Source organism: Pipistrellus kuhlii, unplaced genomic scaffold (genome assembly GCF_014108245.1).
Source record: "Pipistrellus kuhlii isolate mPipKuh1 unplaced genomic scaffold, mPipKuh1.p scaffold_m20_p_34, whole genome shotgun sequence".
Classification (NCBI taxonomy): domain Eukaryota; kingdom Metazoa; phylum Chordata; class Mammalia; order Chiroptera; family Vespertilionidae; genus Pipistrellus; species Pipistrellus kuhlii.
In genome coordinates, this window is record NW_023425534.1 from 3,625,189 (window position 1) to 3,646,901 (window position 21,713).

Consider the following 21,713-nt stretch of genomic DNA (forward strand, 5'->3'; position numbering starts at 1 on the left):
CTGTTTTCCTTCTTTCTGTGAGAGCTGGGGGGTGCGGGCTGTGTGTCCTCAGAGGAGGGGCTAGGGAAGCATAGAGGGCCCCCTGCAGACACGGGCCAGCCCAGCGGCTGCATCCTGTCTCCGAGGTATCTAACCCATCTCATGGGTCACCCACCTTCCGGGCAGCCCGCGGGGTGGGGAGGATGCCCGCCGGGGCGGGGGGGGGTGGGTACTGTGCACCCGGGAGGTGCCGGAGAGAGCAGTTCAAGCGGCAGGACCGGGGCCATTGCTGGCTTTGTCATGTCCTCTGCCTGATGCTCACCCCAACCTGTGCCACCAGGAACGTAGGGTTGTGGGCAGGCAAATAAAACTGCAGAACTGGAAGGGGGCAGGAGGGGGGAAGTTGGAGGGGGGGAGGTGGAGACGGGCGTGCACATCAGAAGTACAAACATGACGACTTCCCCTGCTGCCCGGAGGGTGTCCTCACTCTCTGGTCACTGATGGTCAGGAGAGCAGGTGCCATGGAGGCCCCTCCCCGGCCGCAGGGAGGTCCAAGGAGAGAGGGTGACCACAGGATCTCTGTTTGCCCACCCTCTGCTCCTGTCAGACCCGCCGATGGAGCGGGCGAGTGGAAATGTGTCACCCCGCTGTGCGGGCCGCCCGGACTGGCCCGTCCCCAAGGAGGACACGGCGCCCACGCGGCCTGGCCTCCCCGTGTTCATCGCTCGGGATCCCCACGCTGTTCCCTGCCGTTGAGCCTTCCGACCCGAGAGCCATTTGCTCTCAGACCTGGCGGACGGCTCACTTCCCACGCCCTCGGGAGGATCCGGGCCCAGGACTCGGGTCCCTGCTGCTCGAGGCCTTTGCAGGACCTCGTGCTGTGAGGGGCAGATCCCGGGCTCTGGGTTCAAACCCTGGTCCTGCTGGTTTGCTGGGGGGCGAGCGGCCTGGTTTACCACTGAGCTCTCTCGCCTCCTCTGGTAACCGGTAAGGGCTGCTTCCTGGGGAGGGGATCAGCGTGGCCCTCCCCCTGGCTCCCTCCACGCTGGAGGCACCACAGGGACGTGTGTCCACTCACCAGGCCCTCCCTCTGACACTGCAATCTCTTGTGCCCCAGGGGCTGTGAGACAAGGGGAAGAGCCGGGCGCACAGGAAAGGACAGTCTAGCAGGGAGCTGAGCTGCCCACCGGGCGGCCCCCGGTGCTGCCGCCGTCCTGGGCGGGGGGCACAGGAGGACTGGTGGGGGGGGGAGGTGCCAATTGACTTCACACCCCTCCCCTCCCCTGGTATTTATTGAGCACCTATTACGCGCCAAGCACTGTGCTTGGTCTGGGCAGTAATGGGGGCCCAGGACAGGGGAGGACCCAGTCTGTGGCTCCCAGTCCCACCAGTGGGGAAAGAGACAGGACCAGGTGGTCGCAGGCTGGCTGGAGCTGCGGGGGTGCCTGGTGGGGGCACTGCCCAGCCTGGGGCACCACAGACGTTCTCCAGGGAGCCCTGGTGCGGGCCATGGACACAGCCCAGCCCCCTCTGGGCCTGGGCCCCATCCTCTGAGAGCCGCGGGCCAAGGGTGCGGGACTGCGGCTGTGGGTTCTGGGGCTGATGGGATGCAATTCCCAGGAGGATCTGCTTCTACTCAGTGACCTGGCAGCCCCTTCGAGGGCTCGCTCAGCTGTCAGGATCGCGGCTGTGGAGGAAGATTGGTCCCCAGAGCTGTCCATCAGCAGCCCAGCTGGGCAGGGCCCCTCCTCTGAGCCTGCTTTGCCCACATGCTCAGGTCTTGGTAGATCTGCAAGTCCCCCTCCCCCAGCCACACCGGAACCCGGAGCCCCTGGCGGGAGGCAGAGCTTGTCTCTGGGCCTTTGCTGCCATCCCGGTGTCCTTCCCAGCTGCCCTGGGAGACAGGGTGACCCCCTCACAGGCCAGCTGCAGGGTCGCCTGGAGCCCCTCCTTGCAGAGACGCACAGGTTGACAGATGGCTTCAGGCATCTGCTGCGGAGTGTCTCCCAGATGCAGCTCCCAGACGGAGCTCAGCTCACGCTCGCTGCATGCCAGCCGCCTGGGTGGTCTGGAGTGGAATGGAATCCAGAGGCCAGAGGAGCCGGGTTCCGATTGCCACCAATTTCCTGAAAGTTCCTTCTGGAGCTGGCTGAGTGGGGAAAGCAGACCCTCACTGAAACCAGATGTCAGTGTCTGTCCCCACCAGCCCAGCCCGCCCACCACACAGCCGACGGGGAAGGCCCCGGGTAGAGGAAGCCGCTTCTTACTGGCACCTAAAAATACTGGCTTCGGTTTTCCCCTTTAAATAATAATAATTAAAAAAAAAATTCAACTCTCTTCACCCTAGTCCTTCCCCTCCTGGGTGCAGAGTGGGCACCCTGGGGACCTCACCCAGACTCGGCTTCCCCGAGGGACTGGAGCAAGGACAGCGTGGAGGACAGGAAGGGGCTGGCCTGCCCTGGGGGGGGGGAGCATTCCTGGGGTAAGCGGGAGGGGCTGACTGGCACTGGGTGGGCCCAATCTCCCAGAACACCCTTCATCTCTGTGGCACAGAGAAATCAGAGGACAAGGGTGACCAGATGCCCCAAAACATGAGAAAGGGGCAGGAGGGGCTAATGCCCAGAGCCACCTGGCTCCTGACGGCACCTTTGCCTATATCCTCCACGGGCCTGTGCCAACAGGGGGTGGCGGCTGGAGCAGAACCTGTCCCTCTGGGTCAGGTGCCAGCACTCTGCCGTGACTGAAGGCTCTGCTCCTGCATCTTGGTAGCTGGCTGCATGGGGGTCCTCAGTGGCTGGCTGCAACCATTACTGTCACAAGTCCAAGGTCACTTCTTTATTGATTTCTTTTCAAAGTTATGGGAACTTTGCCTGGTTTTCACCAGTGTCTCATTGAAAGCCACTGAAACCGCATGATTCCTTTATTCTGATGAGTGACCATGTCTGAGAGCGCTACACTGTAATGTCATGTGTTGCCAGCAGGTGGCGCTGTCCAATATGTGATCCTTAATGAAACCCACAGAAGTTGAAGGCCAGAGCCTATGAAATGAACCAACCTACTAATTCATGGATGCTGTGAGATCAAAGTTCTGTCAGATAAGGTCCACTCCGCTTCAGGGTCACTGCCTGAGGTAAGGAGATCCTTTGCTAGACATGCAGAACGGGTCTGAATTGTGTTAATACTCTTCAGTGTTCTTTTTGTTCTGCTGGACCTTGCCACACTTCTGTATTATGGATCCCATGCTTTCTTCTTTTAAAAAAAGATGAATCTTTATGGATTTCGGAGAGGAAGGGAGAGGGAGAGATAGAAACATCAATGATGAGAATCACTGATTGGCTGCTTCCTGCAAGCCCCCCACCAGGATTGAGCCTGCAACCCTGGGAATCAAATTGGGATTCCTTGTTCATCGATGGATGCTCAACCACTGAGCCATGGCCAGGCAAGGAAACCTCTTTTTATTCTTGTCAATAATAATATGTAACATGCGTCCATTATCTGGAAAGTCCTCAAAGCCCTATGATTAATATTTGTTGAATGACTGTCCCTCACCCCACAAATTCTGGGAAACGTGTAGAGCTGTACTACAGATGGGGAAACTGAGTCTCAGAGAGGTGAAGGAACTTGCTCAGGTCGCACAGCCGGTGAATGGCAGAGCTGAGGTTTGGGTTAGGCGTGTCTGGTTCCGAATTCCTTGCCCATTTACTCCGATCAGCAAAGGGACTTGGAGAAAATGGAGTCCCTCGTGCTTATGAAAACAGTAGGAGCCTGGCCCGTGTGGCTCAGGAACCAGGAGGTCACGGTTTGATTCCCGGTCGGGCACATGTCTGGTGGTGGGCTCCATCCCCAGTGAGGGGTGTGCACGAGGCAGCCGGTCAATGATTCCCTTTCATCATTGATGTTTCTATCTCTCCTCTCTCTTTCCTCCCCTCCCTTCCTCTCTGAAATCAATAAAATATATTAAAAAAAAAAAAAAAGAAGAAGGAAGTAAGGAGACAGTAGAATCCTGCTCTAGGGGCCCCAAGAGGGCACAAGACATTCCTGGACAGACTCTTCGTCATCAGAAAAAGCAGCTGCTGTTCATTTTGCTATCTTATAGTTTCTCCCCCTCATCTTCCTGAGACAGATTAGAGGCGTGAGCAGATTGTACTGATGAAAGTGATGAAATGTGTGTGTGGGTGGGGGTGGGGCTAGTCACCCTCCTGCCTCCTCACCCTTGTGGGACACAGATACTTAGCTGAGGACTCGGAGTCCTGTCTGCAGATTCCTGGATGGTGTTTATCAGCTGATGTTGCAGGATTACGTATCTTCTAACTAGCAGTAGTGTCGGCACTGATAAGGGGAGCACACAGGGGCCTCCTTTGGCTTCCCTGGTTGCTCAGCACCGCTCCCTGCCTGCGGGCCTCTGAGGGAGGACCGGCTTCCCAGGCTCCTCTGGCCCCCAGCCCGGTGTCCGGGCGGGGAGGGGGCCCCCGGGAGGCCGCTGGGAAATCAGGTCAGCTGATCTAGTTACCTGCCTGGGTCAGAGCTGGGTTTTTAGCTCCATGCTGCAGGCGAGCGGGGTGAGAGTGCTGAGGATGGCACACTGGGAGCCATCTGTCCGGGTTCCCATCAGAGGCGGGGGCTCTGGCCCCAGACAAACAGACCCTGCCCCTTGAATGAGGTGCACGCAGTCTGCATTGTCCAGAAAAGAATGTTCCGGAAGATGCCTCCAGGATGAGAAGCGAGGCCGCACCCTGAGAGGATGGCCCGATGGGGCGCACCCTCGGCATTACATACAGCACTGGGGTCACGGTGACCCCTCTGGGTCCACCGCATCGCGGCAGCTCGAACCAGGAGTGTGAGCTGAGCGGCCAGGGTGCCCGCACAGGCCTGTCCACCCCATGGCAGCCAGTTGAGCCCTGATCTTTATAAAAATTCAAAACAAAGCAAAACCGATTCACAGCACGAGGTGGGGAGACATGAGACTTTGGAAGCTAAGGGAGTCCGGTTGGGCTCCAAGCTTTGCTAAGCCGGGGCCTCTGCCACGTGTGGCCTCCTCGTCTTTACAAGGAGCTCGGCGGTCAGTCCTGCCCTTCCCGGCTCTGGTGCAGATGGAATACCCAGAGACCCACTGTACGTAACAGCTTCTCCGGCAATGCCGATGCCCCGTGCCCTTCTACACTACACAGCATGGGGTGGAGGAATATAAGATTTTGTTCTTAAATCAGTAATTTCTTTTAAAACGTCCCACGTCTAGGGTGCAAGTGGCTGCTGTGTAGGGGACGGGGAGCAAAATGACTGATGAGTGAGAGCCGCAGGACACCGTGGGGAGAAGTCTCGGCCGTGGGGACCTCCTGGGCAATTGCTCTCTCATTCATTCATTCGTTCATTCATTCATCATCACACATGGGACGCAGCCTGCTGTTTGCCTGGAGCCATCAGGACTGGGGTGCCCAGGCGCCCAGGCCCTGGGGCCTGAGGGTCCTGAGACCCCACACACACACACCGTGCGGGTACTGGACGCGCATAGGGACGCTGGAGGGGGCTCAGCTCTGCCCACCGCCGCTCTCCCGCGCCCTGGAATCCGGGACTTCCAGCCGCTGGGAACGTCGGGTGAGGCCAGCGCGGCCTGGCTCCGAGGTTCTGAGCCCCGCTCCCCGGGGGATTGCGAATTATTATTAGCGAGACCCCCTCCTGCCCTCCGGGCCGCACCGCGCTCCGGCGCGTGTTGCAACGCCGGCCTCTGGCCCAGGGAGGCCCCGGCGCTCCCCGTGGGCGCTCCGGGGGGACCGGCCCGGCGCCACCCGCGGCCCGCGGCCTGGAGGGCGAGGAGGGGCGGGGCGGGCGGGGGGCGCGGGGCGCGGGTGGCGCTGCTGGTCCCCCCGCCCGGGCCGCCGGGCCTCCCTCCGCGCCCCACGGAGCCGGGGCGGGGCGGAGCGGGGCGGGGGGCGGGGTCAGCCGGGCCGCCCCCCCCCCCCGCCCCTCGCTCTCACTTTAAAGCTCGGCCGCCGGGGCTCCGCGCAGAAGTCGCCGGGCGGCCGCGCTCCTCGGATCCAGCTCCAGGCGCCGGGCCGCGGGGCCGCGGGGAGGCGGCTCCGTCCCTGCGGGCGCGGCCGGCCCCGGCCTCGGCCCCGGAGAGCGGCGGCGGCGGCCTCCCCGGTAGGCAGGGCGGGCGGGCCGGCGGGGTGGGCGCGGGGACCGCGCACTTGGGGACCGCGTGGGAGGGCGCGGGCCGGGCGGGGAGGGCGCGGGGCCGGGGCCCACCTGCGGGGCGGGCGGGCGGGGGCCCCGCGGCGCCCGGTGAGTCCCGGCGCTGCAGCCCGGGCGGAGGGGCGGAGGGCGCGGCCCCGCCGGCTTCCAGGCGCCGGACCCCGGCCTCCGCTCCCGGGCCTCCGCCGCGGAGTCGGTTTCGCTTTTCCCGCCGTTTGCCCGCCCCGCCGCCCGGGAGCGCCTCCCCGGGGCCCTGGCGCCACCCGCCCCCGGAGCCGCCGCGGAGCGCGGAGCGCGGAGCCCGGAGCCCGGAGCGGGGAGCCCGGAGCCCGGAGCGGGGAGCCCGGAGCCCGGAGCGCGGAGCGCGGAGCCCGGAGCCCGGAGCGCGGAGCCCGGAGCCCGGAGCCCGGAGCCCGGAGCGCGGAGCCCGGAGCCCGGAGCCCGGAGCGCGGAGCCCGGAGCCCGGAGCGCGGAGCCCGGAGCCCGGAGCCCGGAGCCCGGAGCGCGGAGCGCGGAGCCCGGAACCCGGAGCCCGGAGCCCGCAGCCCGGAGCGCGGAGCCCGGAGCCCGGAGCCCGGAGCCCGCAGCCCGGAGCCCGCAGCCCGGAGCCCGGGTGGCAGGACCTTCCGGACGGAGAGCCGGGAGCCGGTCCGCGGTGAGGATGGCGGTGGACACGGTGAGGGCAGGGGCTCCGGGGATGGGAATGGCCCGCTTGGCTGCAAATGTGTGTGTGAGTGTGTGAGTGTGTGTAAGTGTGTGTGTGAGTGAGAGTGTGTGTGGGTGTGTGAGTGTGTGTGTGGGTGTGGGTGTGTGTGAGGGAGGGAGTGAGGGAAGGAGGTGTGTGCCTGAGTTGTGATGCCATGTGAGTGGGTCCCTGTGAGCCCGTCTGCGTGCGTGTGTGACTGAGTGTGTGAATGCATGTGAGAGTGGGTATGTGAGGCTCTGAGGTGTGAGTGTGCTTCTGCATAATGTGTCTCTGGGAGTGTGTGTCTCTGAGTGCATGTGTGTGTGTGAGTGCAAATGTGTGTGCCTGCATCTGTGTGAGTGTACGTCTGTGTGGGGTGAGTGTCTCTGAGTGTGTGTGAGTGCGTGCGTGTGCATGTGTGTGCATTGGTGTGTGTGAGTACTTCTGTGTGAGTGTGTGTGTGGGGGGGTGAGTGCATCGGTGTAAGTGTGTGTCCGTGTGTGTGAGTACTTTTGTGTGTGTGCGTGTGGGTGAGTGTCTCTGAGTGACTGTGCCGCCCATGCTCACTGGCCGTGGACCCTCTGGTCCTGACTGTGGGTGTGTTGGACCCACACTGGACGAGGGGCCTGCGGTGCCAGCTGAGGCGAGCAGTTGCCTCCCTCCCCCTCTCTTTCTCTGAACATGAACCCTGCGCTTGGGGTGAGCTGGCAGGGGCCGCTTCCTGAGTGAGTAATATTTAATTAAACACCAGCAGTAGCATCAGAACTGGTCATGAGTGAGTTTTAACAGGTGCTGGTGGGAAAAGCGCCGTCCATCCGGTGACTAAGGCTTGGTCCTGCAGTAAGCCTCCCTGGGGTCGGGGGGTGGGGGTGGGGGTGAGGAGAGCAGCCAGCCAGGCCGGCCGCCTCTCCCTCCTCGCCCGCTCCCGGCCTGGCTCCCGCTCTGGGTGGTGGGAGCGCTGGGTGACGCTCAGGGCAGAGGCTGGCCTCCAGGCGCCGGGAAGTCCTGTCTCACAGGCCCAGAGAGGGTGGCTGACTTACCCAAAGGGCACAGCCGGGGCTGTGGACCAAGCCTTCGGAGTCCTAGCTGTTGCCATTGGTTACTGTCCCCCGGGCTGAGGTCATGGGCCAGGCACTCATGTCTCCCCAGCTGTGAGGTGATGGGTGGATTAGGTCATTTGAAGCACTTCCCTGACTGCTTTCTCCTGCAGAGAGTGCTTTACCAGGAGATGGAGAGAGGGGGGGGAGAGAGAGAGAGAGAGAGAGAGAGAGCGAGCAAGCATGTGCATGGATGGGGTGTGGCATGACCTAATGCAATAACGTTATTAAGTCTTCCTTTTCTTTCCCTGGGAAGCACAGAGACAAAAAAGCAGTGACACGTTGACTGCTGTGGCTCGGACAGCCCTGAGCCAGCATGGATGTGGCTTTAGGGAGGTCAAGGATCAGGGGAGAACCCGAGGGCTCTGGGGGTGCCAGGAGGGAGAGATCCTGCTGGGGGCGCCAGTGATGTCACTGGGAGCCGGGTGGGGCTGCATTCGTGGCTGGTGGGGCCAGGCTGCACCCCACCCTCCCGGGTTCCCCAGGGCCGCCTCTCAGAATCCTAACGCCCTGGACCAAGGGCGCGTGTGCGGCAGGGGCACAAGGAGCAGGATCCTGGGATGGCCCTGGGGACGGGGACGGGTCCGGGCGGCTGGGCCAGCTCCAAGTGCCCTTGCCAGGCAGGCCGCTGAGAGGAGGGTGTGCGGGGGTCTCTGCAGGGGGCACCAGGGGGCCCCAGAGCCGCCTGGAAGGCTCTCTGCTTTAGGTTTTCTATGTCTCTCTTAAAAAGAAGTCACAATAACACCCGCGTAACATCCAGTGTACCGTGTTCGCCATCTCTGAGCGGCTGGTGCGGGCGGTTACACACTCCCTCCCTCTGCTGTGCAGCCAGCACCTCCGTCCCCCCAGGACTTCCCATCCTGCCCATCTGAATCTCTAACACCCTCCCCCTCCCCCAGGCCCGGGCACCCACCTTCGGGGTCCGTGCGTGTGACTGCGAGGTCCCTGGGAGAAGTGGAGGCACCCACGCCATCCCCTGTGGCCGGCTCATTCCACCCGCACGGGGTCCTCACGGTCCGTCCTGCTGCAGCCCGTGTCCGCGTGTCCTTCCTTCGTAACCCGCACAGCAGCCCGGTGTGGACAGACCGCACCGACTGTCCGTCCACCCCCGAGGGACGCCTGGTCGCTGGCGTCCTGTTGCTCTCCCTGAGTCGTGGGGAGCCTCTGGGGTGCTGTGGGGGTGCAGGGCTCTGTGGTGGACTTCTGGGGCCCCTGCCTTGCCCAGAGGGGACTGGCCCAGCCTCACAGGCCGCTGGCTGCCCCGCTGGCTGCCCCGCTGGCTGCTGGGAGGAGAGCTGAGGCAGCTGGGGGGCGGGGTGTGGGAGGGGGTGCTGGGAGCAGGGTCTCAGGCCAGGACCCGGGGTTCTGGCTTTAAGCACCCCCAGGGCTGCTGCCGGGTGAGGGGAGAGGCCTCCCGTGGAAGGCCAGCTCCCTCCCAGGTCAGCACGCCTGGTCCCACCTCCTGGCGTCCGGCAGGGGGAGGTCACTCCTGCCGCCCACATGCACAGCTTCCAGTCCGCCCCACTCGCCCGCTCTGCTGCTTCCCCTGCCCCCTCCTTTCTGCTGAGAGCTCCCGCCGCCCCCTCACGCCCCCCTAATGTTGGTGCTGTTGATGAGTCGTAAAGTAGATATCAGTGTTTTCTGAGGGTCCTAGGCGGCCCTGCCAGCAGTTCTCACCCTGTTGGTCCCATAATCACGGCGATGAAGTAGCAGCGAAAATAACGTTATGGCTGGGGGTCGCCACAACACGAGGAGCTGTGTTACAGGGCCACGGCGTGAGGAAGGTGGGGCACCGCTGGCCGAGGGCATTATGGGCCGGTGGCAGGCAGAGGTGAGGGGCAGGGCAGGGGCATTCCTGGTGGAAGGGTGGCAGGTGTAGACAGTAAGCAGGGGCTGCTGAGAGGCTGGAGAGGAGCTGAGGCAGGACAGAGGCAGGAGGATGGCAGGGGCTGGATGTGGGGGAGGGGCTGGGCGCAGGGGATGGACCTGTTGGGGGAGATGCGAGGAAGGGGAGATGCCGGCTTCCTGCGGGGTTAGGGGTTAATTGGACCAATGGGGCTTTTGGGGTGAGGATGGAGGGGCCCCGGGTTGTGAGGAAATGGGGGCTCCCAGCGGCAATGGGACCGGGTGGCTCAGTGGAATCAGCTCCAGGAGGGCTCTGATCCCTCAGTATGCCAATGGCTCAGGGGCTTGGGCTCATAGGGTGGGTTTTTGAATTGAGGTGACTGTCACATAACAGGACAATTAACCTTTTAAAGTTGACGACACGGTGGCATTTAGTGCAGTTGGCCCTCTGTCTCCCGGTTCCATATCCGTGGATTCAGCCAGCCGCAGGGGGAGAGGTTGGGGGGAAGTTACGTGGCTGCAACGTGCTCTGTGGTTGGTCTGTGCAGAGCACATGCAGGCCTCTTTCCTCGTCATTATTCCCTGAACAATACAGCATTACAGCTATTTTCACGGCACTTCCATTGTGTGGGCCATTAAGGGTAATCTAGATGTGATTTAAAGTAGACGGACGGGAGGCCCAGCCAGTGTGGCTCAGTGGTTGAGTGTCAGCCTATGAACCAGGAGGTCAGGGTTCAATTCCCGGCCCAAGGCACAGGCACAGGCACAGGCACAGGTTGTGGGCTCAAGTCCTTAGTAGGGGGTGTGCAGGAGGCAGCCAATCCATGATTCTCTCTCATCAGTGATGTTTCTCTCTCTCTCCTTTCCTCTCTGAAATCAATAAAAATACATATGTATATACTAATAAAAGGGGAATATGCAAATTGGTCAGGATGCCCTCACAGTAACGACCAAACACAGGCTGTGTGGGGCAACAAGCCTGGCAGGGGGGTTAGTGAGGGACGACCAAATGACTGAACAGCAGGCTTCGTGGGGTGACCAGGCCAGCAGGGGGGGCATTGAGGGGCGATCAGTCAGGCAGGCAGGTGAGCAGTTAGGAGCTAGTGGTCCCAGATTGGAGAGGGTGCAGGTTGGGTTGAGGGGGCCCCCTCCCCTGTGTATGAATTTCATGCACCGGGCCTCTAGTATATAAAATAAGTAAAACCAAGTAGACAGGAAGCTGTGTGTAGGTTATATGCAAATGCCGTGTCGTTTTACATAAGGGACTTTAGCACCTGTGGGCTTTGGTGTCCACAGGGGGTCCTGGAACGGATCCCCTGCAGATACAGAGGGACGGCTGGGCATGCACGGTGCTGTGCAGCCACCTCTCTCCAGTTCCAAACGGAAACCCTATACCCAGTGAGCAGCCACTCCCACGCCCGCCCCAGCGCCCGCAACCACCGTCTGCCGTCAGTCTGTGGATGTGCCGTTCTCTAGACGTTTCCTGGGGCTGGAAGCGCCACCCTGTGACCTCCGGGGCCGGCTTCAGATTACGGTGTTTGCCAGGAGGAAGCTGGCCTTCCCTTCCTGGTTCACTGGCGGGCGCCTGGGAGGTTCGGACAGATTGTCAGACACCAGGCCCCTGGTCGTGAGCAATCCTTCTCATTGTTTTTAATTTTCTTCCAGTGATCTTTTAAAAATGAACAGTCGGAGCCCAGTCAGTGTGGCTCAGTGGATGAGCATTGACCTCTGAACCAGAAAGTTAAGGTTCGATTCCCGGTCAGGGCGCATGCCCGGGTTACGGAATTGACCCCAGCGTGTGGGGTGTGCAGAAGGCAGCCGATCAATGATTCTCTCTCATCATTGGTGTTCCTCTCTCTCTCTCGCTCTCGCTCTCTCGCTCTCTTGCTCTCTCGCTCTCTCGTTCTCCCTCTCCCTTCCTCTCTGAAATCAATACAAAAAAAATAAAAATGAACACCTGGAGCCCTGGCCACATAGCTCAGTTGGTTAGAGCGCTGCCCCCATATGCCAAGGTTGTGGGTTCAATTCCCCATCAGGGCATATACAGGAAGCAACCAATGAATGCATAAATAAGTGAAACAGCAAATCTCTCTCTCTCTCTCTCTCTCTCTCTCTCTCTCTCTCTCTCTCTCTTTCTCCTCCCTTAAATCAATAATAAAAAAAAAATAATAATAATAAATACTTGGTGATGTCAGCTCCCTTCTTAAAGCTCGTCTTCAGTGACCATTGCTCTTAGGGTACACTCCCAAACCTGTTTTCTGAGACCGGAGAGGCCCCGAAGGGGGTGGGCTGTCTCTGGACATTCTGACCAGTGTCAACCAGCCATCATGCCATTTGCTCTCTGCCCGCCCTGACCAGTCACCGGCATCCTAGCCGTGGGCCCTGGCCCTGCCCCAGAGCCATGCTACCATGACTGCGGGTTGGGGGCAGTTTGTGGGGAGGAGACTGGTGGGTTACCCCAGGCCTGGGAGGAGACCTGCTGTGACCCCCGCCCCCCCAGGAACCCTGGCCCCTGGGCCATAGGAGCCCCCGACATCTTCTTCCTGCCTTCCCCCCTCCCCCCTCTGGCTGCCGTGCCGTTCAGGGTCTCCGCTCCCATCTGCTCTGAGGAGGGTTCTTTCTCTGGTGCCTGCCGCGTGCCAGGCCCGGCGCCCACCGTCGATGGGCTTCTAATCCTTCCCGCGGCCCTGGGTCCCGTGCTGCCTCGCCGTGTGCGGACGGGGAAGGAGTGAGCTGCAGGGGCAGCTTCTAAGTCACCGGAGGTGACGGGGCTCCGTGGAGGAGGGAGCTGGCCTGGTTCCACAGCCTGTGTCCTTTCTACTGTGAATATCGAACACCTGCCGTTTATTGGGCGCTTACTGTTTACCAGCCTGACTCTGTGAAGCAGCCTCGGCTCCTGAGAGTCTGCGTGGAGCAGGTGGAGGGGACAGGGTGTGCAGGACACGCTGGCTGCTGCCAGGAGTGCGGGGTAGGCGGCATGGCGGGCCTCGGGGGCTGTGCAGGAGGCGTGCTCTGGGCCGGGGTCTTCACGGTGGGGGGCAAGGAGGCTGCCCCATGGCAGGGGCACCTCCAATGCCAGGTCCGGGGGCTGTCCGCGGCACAGGGCTGTCCTTGCATTCCTCTCCCACCCCATTCACCCCAAAAGTTGCTCCTGAGATTGGGGGTCACCTCCATCTGCCTGTGCCTCCTCTGGCTGTCTCCCTAGGCAGCCCCGAGCCAACCCCCCCGGCCTTTTGCCCGGACGCTCCGGGGGCCTTCCCGGCGGGTCCCTAACCGTCCGCGTGGTGATCCGGCTGCAGGTCTGACCGAGGCCGGGGGTTCTGGCTGGGGTGGAGCCACCCTGTGGCTCTGAGTCTTTGCAAGGTCAGGGGTGCTGGGGAGGGTCCGTGATGGTCCCGCAGCCACTTCGGGGGGCCAGGCAGGAAACGGCCGTGCGGGTGGGTCTGCCTCTGAGGTGGACCCCAGAGCCCCAAGCAACCCCGAGGTGAAACACGGGGTTCAGGGTACGGAGGGTTTTGTGCAAGGCCAGTCTTTTAAAAAGAAATATATATTTTATGATTTTTTACAGAGAGCAAGGGAGAGGGGGAGAGAGTTAGAAACATCAATGAGAGAGAAACATCGACCAGCTGCCTCTTGCACACTCCCTACTGGGGATGTGCCCGCAACCAAGGTCCATGCCCTTGGCCCGAATGGAACCTGGGACCCTTGAGTCCGCAGGCCAACGCTCTACCACTGAGCCAAACCCGTTAGGGTGCAAGGCCAGTTCTTGAGGGCCCCTCCGTGGATTTCCGAGGGAGGGACCCCTGGGTGGGACAGGAGGGCCTGGGGGTCAGAGCCTCGCTGCCTGCTTACCCTGAAGGTGGGAGGGGAGGAGAGACCGGGACAGGGTCTGCCTCTCAGTGTGGAGACTGTAAGAAGCCCACTGACGCCGAGACCGGTTTGGCTCAATGGATAAAGCGTCGGCTTGGGGACTGAAGGGTCCCGGGTTCGATTCCGGTCAAGGGCATGTACCTTGGTTGCTGGCATATCCCCAGTAGGGGGTGTGCAAGAGGCAGCTGATCGATGACACTCTCTCATCGATGTTTCTAACTCTCTGTCTCTCTCTCTTCCTCTCTGTACAAAAAATCAGTAAAATATATTAAAAAAAAAAAAAAAAGAAGAAGAAGAAGAAGCCCACTGAGGAAGGTGCCCTCGGTGTGAAGCTCGGAAAGCCGTCCTCAGGGTCAGGTGGGGGAGAAACGTGGTCTGATTACGTCAGGTTCCGTGCAAGGCCAGGGTCCCCTCCACAGAACGTGCTGTCTCCGGAGGAAGGTGATGTTCAAAGGGCAGCTCCCCCTCCCCCCGCTGTGGCCCGGGGGCCGATTTTGATCCCATTTGTGCGAATGGCCCCCTTTGCCCGGCCTGCCCTCCGGGCCCGGCCAGCCCGTGGCCCTCCCTGTGGAGTCACACTCAGGGGTGTCTAGACGGCTCGGGGGAGAGGGTTTTTTAATTCCCCCCGGCCAGCCAGTCCTCCGTGAATGCCCGCTCTGTCTGCCTGTCGCCGTGCCTGGCTGAGCCGCCCAGACAGCCCGGCCCGGAGGCCGGGTCTGAGGGCCCGGGCCACGCCGGCTCCCCCCGCCCCGTGGGTGTCTCACCGCCGAGGTTTGCTCTGCTGCATTTTTTTTTTTTTCGTGGAAAATTCTGAGCCCCTCGGGAGCCCAGGGTAGGATGGGAGCCGTCACGCCTCCCCATGCCCAGGGCGGCCTCCCTTCGGAAGACGGGGCTCGGATGGCACCCACGGCCCAGGAAGGGGCAGCTGGACCTCTCGGGCTCCTGGTTTTAGTTTGTTTGTTTAAAATATTTGTATGGATTCCAGAGAGGAGGGGAGAGGGGGAGAGAGAGAAACATCCATGACGAGAGAGAATCATGGATCGGCTGCCCCCTGCACACCCCCCACTGGGGATCCAGCCCGCAGCCCGGGCACATGCCCTGGACCCGGAATCAGACCGTGAGCTCCTGGTTCATAGGTCAATGCTCCACCACTGAGCCACACGGGCTGGCAGCTTTGGGGGTTTAAAACCATGTCCTGACGAGGGGCACCGAGCTCCCAGGTGCCAGCCCTCCTCAGCTGGCCTGGCTCTGGGAGAAGCTGCCTGTGGGTGCCGCCTCCCCTCCCCTCCCCTGCCCCCTGCCCCCTGCCCGCCCCAGGGTGGGAAGACACACTGCCTCAGGACCTGACAGCACCCAGGGTGGCTTTATCCACCGGGTTTGGGGTCTGGGCTGCGACCTCCCTGGGTTTGGAGCCGCCTGGGGAATTCTCGGCGGCAGCCGGGCCACAGGTCAGGCCCAGCGGGAAACGGACGTGGGGATCGGGTAGAAACGGGGGCTGGGTTTCTCTCCCGAGGCCGGGGGAGGGTCAGGAGGCACCGAGACAGGGGACTCTCCCGATGACTCGGTGCTTGTCCTGCTGTAACCGTTTCCCTGAACGGACCGGCGGGCAGCACCCACTTCCTGGGTGGGGCACAGTGGGATGACTGACGACTTGTGGGGACTGCGCGTGCACACACCAGGCGCCGATGTAGGATTCCGTTCTGGCGTCGCCGTTCACATGCTCCCGTCGTACATGCCCACCCTGTATAGCTGGGCAGCCCTGGCGCCGCCAGAACCATTTCTCCTAGGACTGAAGCCGCCGGGCGGGCGGGGCCCGGGCCGGGTGCAGCCCCGGGGACCCCGAGGTGCCGGTGGCCCTGTGGGCGGGTGCAGCCAGGGGGTTTCTGGGGAGCAGCCCCCGAGCTGGTTCCTTGAGGCGGGACCACTCGCACGCCGTCACATGGAGTGGCGGTGCGGGCAGTGCGGGCAGCGGGGGTGACGGCGCTGCCCATGGTCCCCGGCCGGGCGGAGGCCCGAGGCCGCCGGGCCCTCCGGGCGGAGCCGGCGCACTGAGATTCCGTGGGCGCCTGCCATGCGCCGGGCACTGCTCTTTACCTCACTGACGCTGCCAGGAGCTCTGCTCAGGGGGGCTTCTCATGCCCACTGTAAAGGTGGGCAAACGGAAGCACACAAGTCAGATCGCTGGTGGGGATCACACAGCCACGGAGGGAGGCTGGACGCAGACCCGGGGTGTGCTCAGGCACCCCCCCCCCCCGGCCGCTGGGCGCCGGGAGGCTCGCCATGTGGTGGGGACGGGATGGGTCAAAAGGCCACAGTTCTGTGATTGGGTGTGCCAGGTACCACGGGGGGGGGGGGTGCTGGGTGCCATGGGGGGAGGGAGGTGCCGCGTGCCATGGGGTGTGTGCCAGGTGCTAAGGGGGTGTGCCGGGTGCTAAGGGGCGGGGGTGCTGAGTACCATGGGGGGGGGTGTTGGGTGCACACTGGTGGGGGGGCTGCCGGGTGCTAAGGGGAATGTGCTGGGTGCCATGGGGGGAGGGAGGTGCCGCGTGCCATGGGGTGTGTGCCAGGTGCTAAGGGGGGTGTGCCGGGTGCTAAAGGGTGGGGGGTGCTGGGTGCCACGGGTTGGGGGGCTGCCAAGTGCTAAGGGGAATGTGCTGGGTGCCACGGGGGAGGCGGTGCCAGGTTCCATGGGGGTGCCGGGTGCCACGGGGGTGTGTGTGCTAGATGCCATGGGGGGAGGGGATGCCAGGTGCCATGGGGGGTGCCGGGTGCCACGGGGGTGTGTGTGCTAGATGCCATGGGGGGAGGGGGTGCCAGGTTCCATGGGGGGTGCCGGGTGCCACGGGGGTGTGTGTGCTGGATGCCATGGGGGGAGGGGGTGCCAGGTTCCATGGGGGGTGCCGGGTGCCACGGGGGAGGGGGTGCCAGGTTCCATGGGGGGTGCCGGGTGCCACGGGGGCAGGGGTGCCGGGTGCCATGGGGGTGTGCCGGGTGTCACTGGGGGGTGCCGGGTGCCATGGGGTGTGCCCCTGCCGTTCTCGGTGGCCGGCCCCCAGCAGTGCTCCGTGGAGGGGATTGAACTCAGTCCCTGCAGAGGCGAGAGGCTGGAGGCCCTGAGTCTCATGCTTTCCCCTTCGGGAGTGACCACGACAGCTTGAAAATGCCCTCAAACGACCACCTGACACTTCAGTCCCTGCTGGGCTCTGAGTAGACCAGCTGGTTCCTCTTGACCCTGCCTCCCTTGGCCCCCCAATACGCAAAGCAGCCGGGGGCTCCCCGCCTGTGAGCAGCTGTCCCGGACCCCCAGCCACCTCCTGTGTGTCCGGAGGGGGACACTGAGCCGGAGGAGAGGGCGGGGCGGGGCGGGGCGGGAGGGCGGCTCGGCACCTGCCCTGCTCTGTGCGAGAACCTCGGAGGACTTCAGAAAGTGAGGGCTTCCCTCGGCCGGACCGGGCGGGGGCGTCTTGTTTTTCTGCCAGAAACATCGGCCGAACCGTCAGACCTCAGTCCCCGCCCGGGGGTGCTTCCTGAGCGATTCGGGTGGAAAGTGGTTCAGGCCACGCTTCTGAGTGAAATTAGGGTTTCAAACTGGGTCGCGCACTCAGGGGCCCCAGGGGCCCGGGAGGAGGTGCGGGCGAGCAGCGGGGAGGCGATAGGGGCGGGGGTGGACTGTGGCAAAGCGGAGTTCCGTGTCCGGCAGAGGGCGGCTCGCTGACCCTCAGGAGTGGCGTCCGGGGCACAGGCAGTGCCCGCTTCTGATTGTGCTAAAAGGAGCCAGGAACCCAGTTTTTAAAAGAAATGTTGGCACGTAACTTAGTGGTGGTTTGTTTGTTTGTTTGTTTTAAAAGAAACAACACAGCCAAAACCGGTGTGGCTCAGTGGTTAGAGCGCCGGCCTGCGGACTGAAGGGTCCCAGGTTCGATTCCGGTCAAGGCCACATACCTTGGCTGCGGCCACTTCCCCGGTGAGGGGTGTGCAGGAGGCAGCTGGTCCATGTTTCTCTCTTGTCGATATTTCTGACTCTATTCCTCTCCCTTCCTCTCTGTAAAAAAAAAAAAAATCAATAAAATATATATTTTTTTTAAATGAAAGAAGCAACACAGAATAAACTCCCTGGACCCTCCATGTACAGACGAGGAGGGCAAGGTCATGGAGCCCTGGGGCTCAGGGCGCTGGGACTAGACCCGTACCCGTGGGCGCCTGCCCAGGCTACATCCCCCGTCGCCTGCTGTGTCCTGGGGAGAGCGGAGGGCTGGGCTCTAACTCAGCCTATCCCGGGCACAGAGCCCCCAGACAGGGACCCCCCGCCTCCCCTCCCTCCGGAGTCAGCCCCAGGGCTGTCTCTGGGGACCCCGACAAGGCCCCTGCAGGTTCTGGTGCCCCATCTTCCCGGTGAGGAAACCGAGACCCCGAGGGGTCCCGCTCCCCGGACGGCATGGGTTCACTCAGACGAGGGTCCGATTCCTGAGCTGAGGCTTTTCGGCCATTGCACGCCGGGACCGGGCCCTCGGGCCATGCACCCTGGACCCGTGCAGGCGGACCTGCCATCCCTCCGCCTTCGGGCCCCTGCCCGGGGCAGGCCGTGCCGTTCGGGGTGGAGGTCGGGGGCACCCCAGGCCCCCCTGGGGCGCATGGGAACCTCCAGGGCACGGCGGCCCCGCCCCCCGGGGGGCCGCTCCGGGGCTCCCCCGGCTGCTGACTGCACTCTCTGTGCAAACGGCTGGGTTTCACATGCTCAAGTTTCCAGTAACTCCGTGGGCGGATTTGTTTCACTTCAGGGGAAAGCAAAACAAAACACAGCGTGGAGGGGGTTTTCTCTCCCAAGCGCAGGGCCGCCAATTACGGGTTCTGGTGTGTGCGGCCCGGGCACCCGGGCGGCCGCTGCAGCCAGAGGCTCTTGGCAGGCGGGCGCCCTCCGGGGTGGAAATCGCTTAGTCATTGGCAAGCGGGGCCGGAGCAGGAGGTCAGGGCGGTGCGCGCTCCGCCGCCGGGTCCTGCGGGGGGACGGCGCCCGGCTCTTCCCCTGGCAGCCTCCTGGCCGCCGGGCAGGGCCGGGCCGGGGCGGGAGCCGGGGACCAGGGGCCTGGGCTCACCCTTCCAGCCAGCCACACTCGCTGCGTGGCCTGCTGCAGGTGAGTTGGAGATGGGGGTGCACCAGGCACCTTGCCTTCTCCGGCGGGGGTGGGGGATGGGGTGGGGCGGGAGAGGCAGTCCCCAGGGGACAGCGAAGGGCTGTGGGTATGTGTGCACACACGTGTGTCTTCCCAGGTCATGTCAGCACGCTGGTCTGGGTGGGCACTGGCCACGCAGAGCAGACTTTGGAGCTGGGTTTGGGCAGGGTCCTGGGGCCTCTGTGGTGCCAGGCCTCTGGATGTGGGGGCTCAGGGGGAACCCCAACTCCTCTGGGAGAGCATGGGGATCTCAGGGCCCCTGCCCCCCTTCGGAGCACAGCAGACAGGCCGTGTGTGCCGCCTCTGGCGGATGCTTCCTCTCTGCGGGAGGCCGCCCAGAGGCTGTATTTAGGCGAGGGGTGTGGGCCGGAGCTGGGGAGGCAGATGGAGGTGGCCGGAGGGTGGCCCTGGTCCTTCCTTCCTCCTCCTGTGGCCTGGGCCTCGGGTCCCCCTCTGGGAAAGGGGGGTGGCGAGAGCACCTTGTGGATGGAAGGGGCCGATGTGGGGCGAGCTGTCTGGGGCAGCCCTTCCCATCACGGGGAGCCTAGGCCTGCGGGGCGGTGGGGCCTCCCCTTTCACCGTCCTCCCTGCGCTGAGGAGGGAACTGCCGTGGAGTTTCCAGTCCTTACTCCTGGCCTCAGAGCGTTTGCTTCCGAGCTTTCTGGAAGGGAAGAGGGCGAACCTGCCGTTAACCCTCAAACAAAACCATCTCAGGCAGCGCCTGCCCCAAAGCTGGAGCACGGAGAGGCGATCGGAAAGGTCTGGAGGCTTTTGATGAGCATGAGGGTGCACGCTCAGCAGGTGAATCCAGGAGGACTTCCTGGAGGAGGTGGCATTGGGGTGTGTAAGGACTAGAGGGGGAGGAGGAAGGGAAGGGATCTGTCGCTGGCCGAAGGGCATGTGGGCATGCAGAGTCGCCAGGGGCTGCGAGGGTGCCTGGCACGTAGCGAGCACGGAATGAAGGTCATTGTGAAACGCGGCATGCCTCCGTCCGGGGTTTCCAGTTTAGGTGTCTGGGAGATCTGGGAGAAGTGTGAGTGTGTGTGTGTGAGAGAGAGAGAGAGAGAGTGAGTTTCAGGCCACCAGGTAGGGGAAGAGTTTCAAACTGTACGCCACTGATTTCCTGAGGCGTGGGAACCGATTTTTTCTTTTTTTCAGTCCTGCAGCTGCTCATCTCCTTGGTGGCACTTTCATTCTTTACCTTCCCCGTCCCACCTGCCTGCACGAGCCTCTGAGTGCCGGGCTTGTCCTGCTCCGGCGGCCCGCAGGCGCCCCGGCCGGAAACGGGACCCGCGAGGACCTGGGAGGCCCCCGTCACTGCTCCGCTGCTCCGGGACTTCCCGGGGCCTGGCCGGCCCGGTGCGCGGCCGGGTGCTCTCGGCCCTCGGGGAGCCGGGGAACGTGGGGGGGGGGGGGGGGTAGCTGGGGAATGGGGGCCGCCGGAGAGCGGGGGAGCCGGGGAGCCGGGGAGCCGGGGCTCCGGGACCAGCCAGGTGGGGCCGCAGGAAACAGCTGGCCGCGCTCCCTTTCCGGGCAGGTTGGGGGGAGGTTGGGGGAACGTGGCGTTCCTTCTGGGAAGCTCCAGCCGGGCAGACGGCGTTTCCTGTGGTCTGATGGGGGGGGGGGGGGTCCGGTCCACAGCGGGCGGGGTGACGGTGGACCTGGGAGACCCAGGACGCACCCCTGGCTCCTTGGCTGGGACACCCTCGTGCCCGGCTGCCACCCCACCTGTCCCTCCGGCCTGTGGCCTGTGCCGTCTCCGCTGCGGCCCTCAGCCGCGGCCTCTGCTCTCGCGGGCGGGGCAGCGCTGCCTGAGGCCCGCATCCCCAGGCTGCGGGGGGGGGGGAGACAGAACCCGGGGAGCATCCTTCGCCGAGGCCCGCCAGGCCTTCTCCGTGTTCTTCTTTGTCCCCACGGCCCCGCCCCCAGCTCAGGGCCCAGCACCCGGGAGGAGCGTGAGTTTTGATTCTGGCTCGACCTGGTTCCCGGACAATTACTTGGCCTTCTTGAGCCTCAGTTTCCACATCTGTGAAAGCGGCATGAGCCCGGCCGGCGTGGCTCAGAGGCTGAGCTCTGGCCTAGGAACCAGGAGGCCGGCTTCCGTTCCTGGTCAGGGCACAGGCCCGGCTTGCAGGCTGGATCCCCCGTGGGGGGCGTGCAGGAGGCAGCCGAGCAGTGATTCTCTCTCATCATGGATGTTTCTCTCTCTCCCTCTCCTCTTCCTTCCTCTCTGAAACCAGTAAAAATTAAAGATAATTTAAAAGTGGGCCTAAGACCCATGTTGCAGGCAGGGACCGCTGCTGCTCCCCCTGAAGCTGGGCTGCGGAGGCAGCGGGGACATTTCGGGGCCGGGGCTGGGGCCGGGCCGGTGAAGGGGCTGGTGATGGGCGGGAGGAGGCCTGGCCCAGGTGTCCGCCGGGCGTGGGGAGCGGGGCCATGGGGCGGAGGGGAATTGGGTGGGTGTGGCGGGGGATGGAAGTGCCAGGTGTGGCTGGTGTGGTTTGAGCGGGGGGAGGGGGTGGTGGTGGTGGTAGGGCCACCCCTTGGAGCACTGTCCAGCCTGGTGGTTAGAGACGGGCCAGCCCCTCGGAGTGAGCTCCCGCGTCCACAGCCCTGGTCCTGGGGTGGGAAGCTGCTTCCGCCTTTCCTGTCTGCGGGCGTCCAGCCCACACCTGGTGGCCCTGGCTGGGCCTGGCCCCGGGCCCCCAGCACCTGTCTCCCTGGCCCTGGGTCAGAGGCAGAGCACCCCTCAGGAGGGAGGACGGGGATTCACACGCTCACGCCCATGGAATGCACGGATCCAGGGGTGGCAGCCGGACTTCCTGCTCAGCCCGGGGCTGGGGTCCCTGCCAGGGGCTCCCCGTGTCCGGTGGGTGT

General features: G+C 63.5%; 1 protein-coding gene across 1 annotated transcript in view; it reads left to right on the forward strand.

Annotated features, from left to right (window-relative positions):
• Positions 1-18,164: 18,164 nt before the first annotated feature.
• SPSB1 (splA/ryanodine receptor domain and SOCS box containing 1) overlaps positions 18,165-21,713 on the forward strand; it is a 37,034-nt gene continuing 33,485 nt past the window's right edge. The window contains exon 1 of the mRNA XM_045570593.1: positions 18,165-18,797. Coding sequence (XP_045426549.1) covers positions 18,180-18,797 — 618 coding nt within the window. The 5' untranslated portion in view covers positions 18,165-18,179. The remainder of the gene's footprint in view (positions 18,798-21,713) is intronic.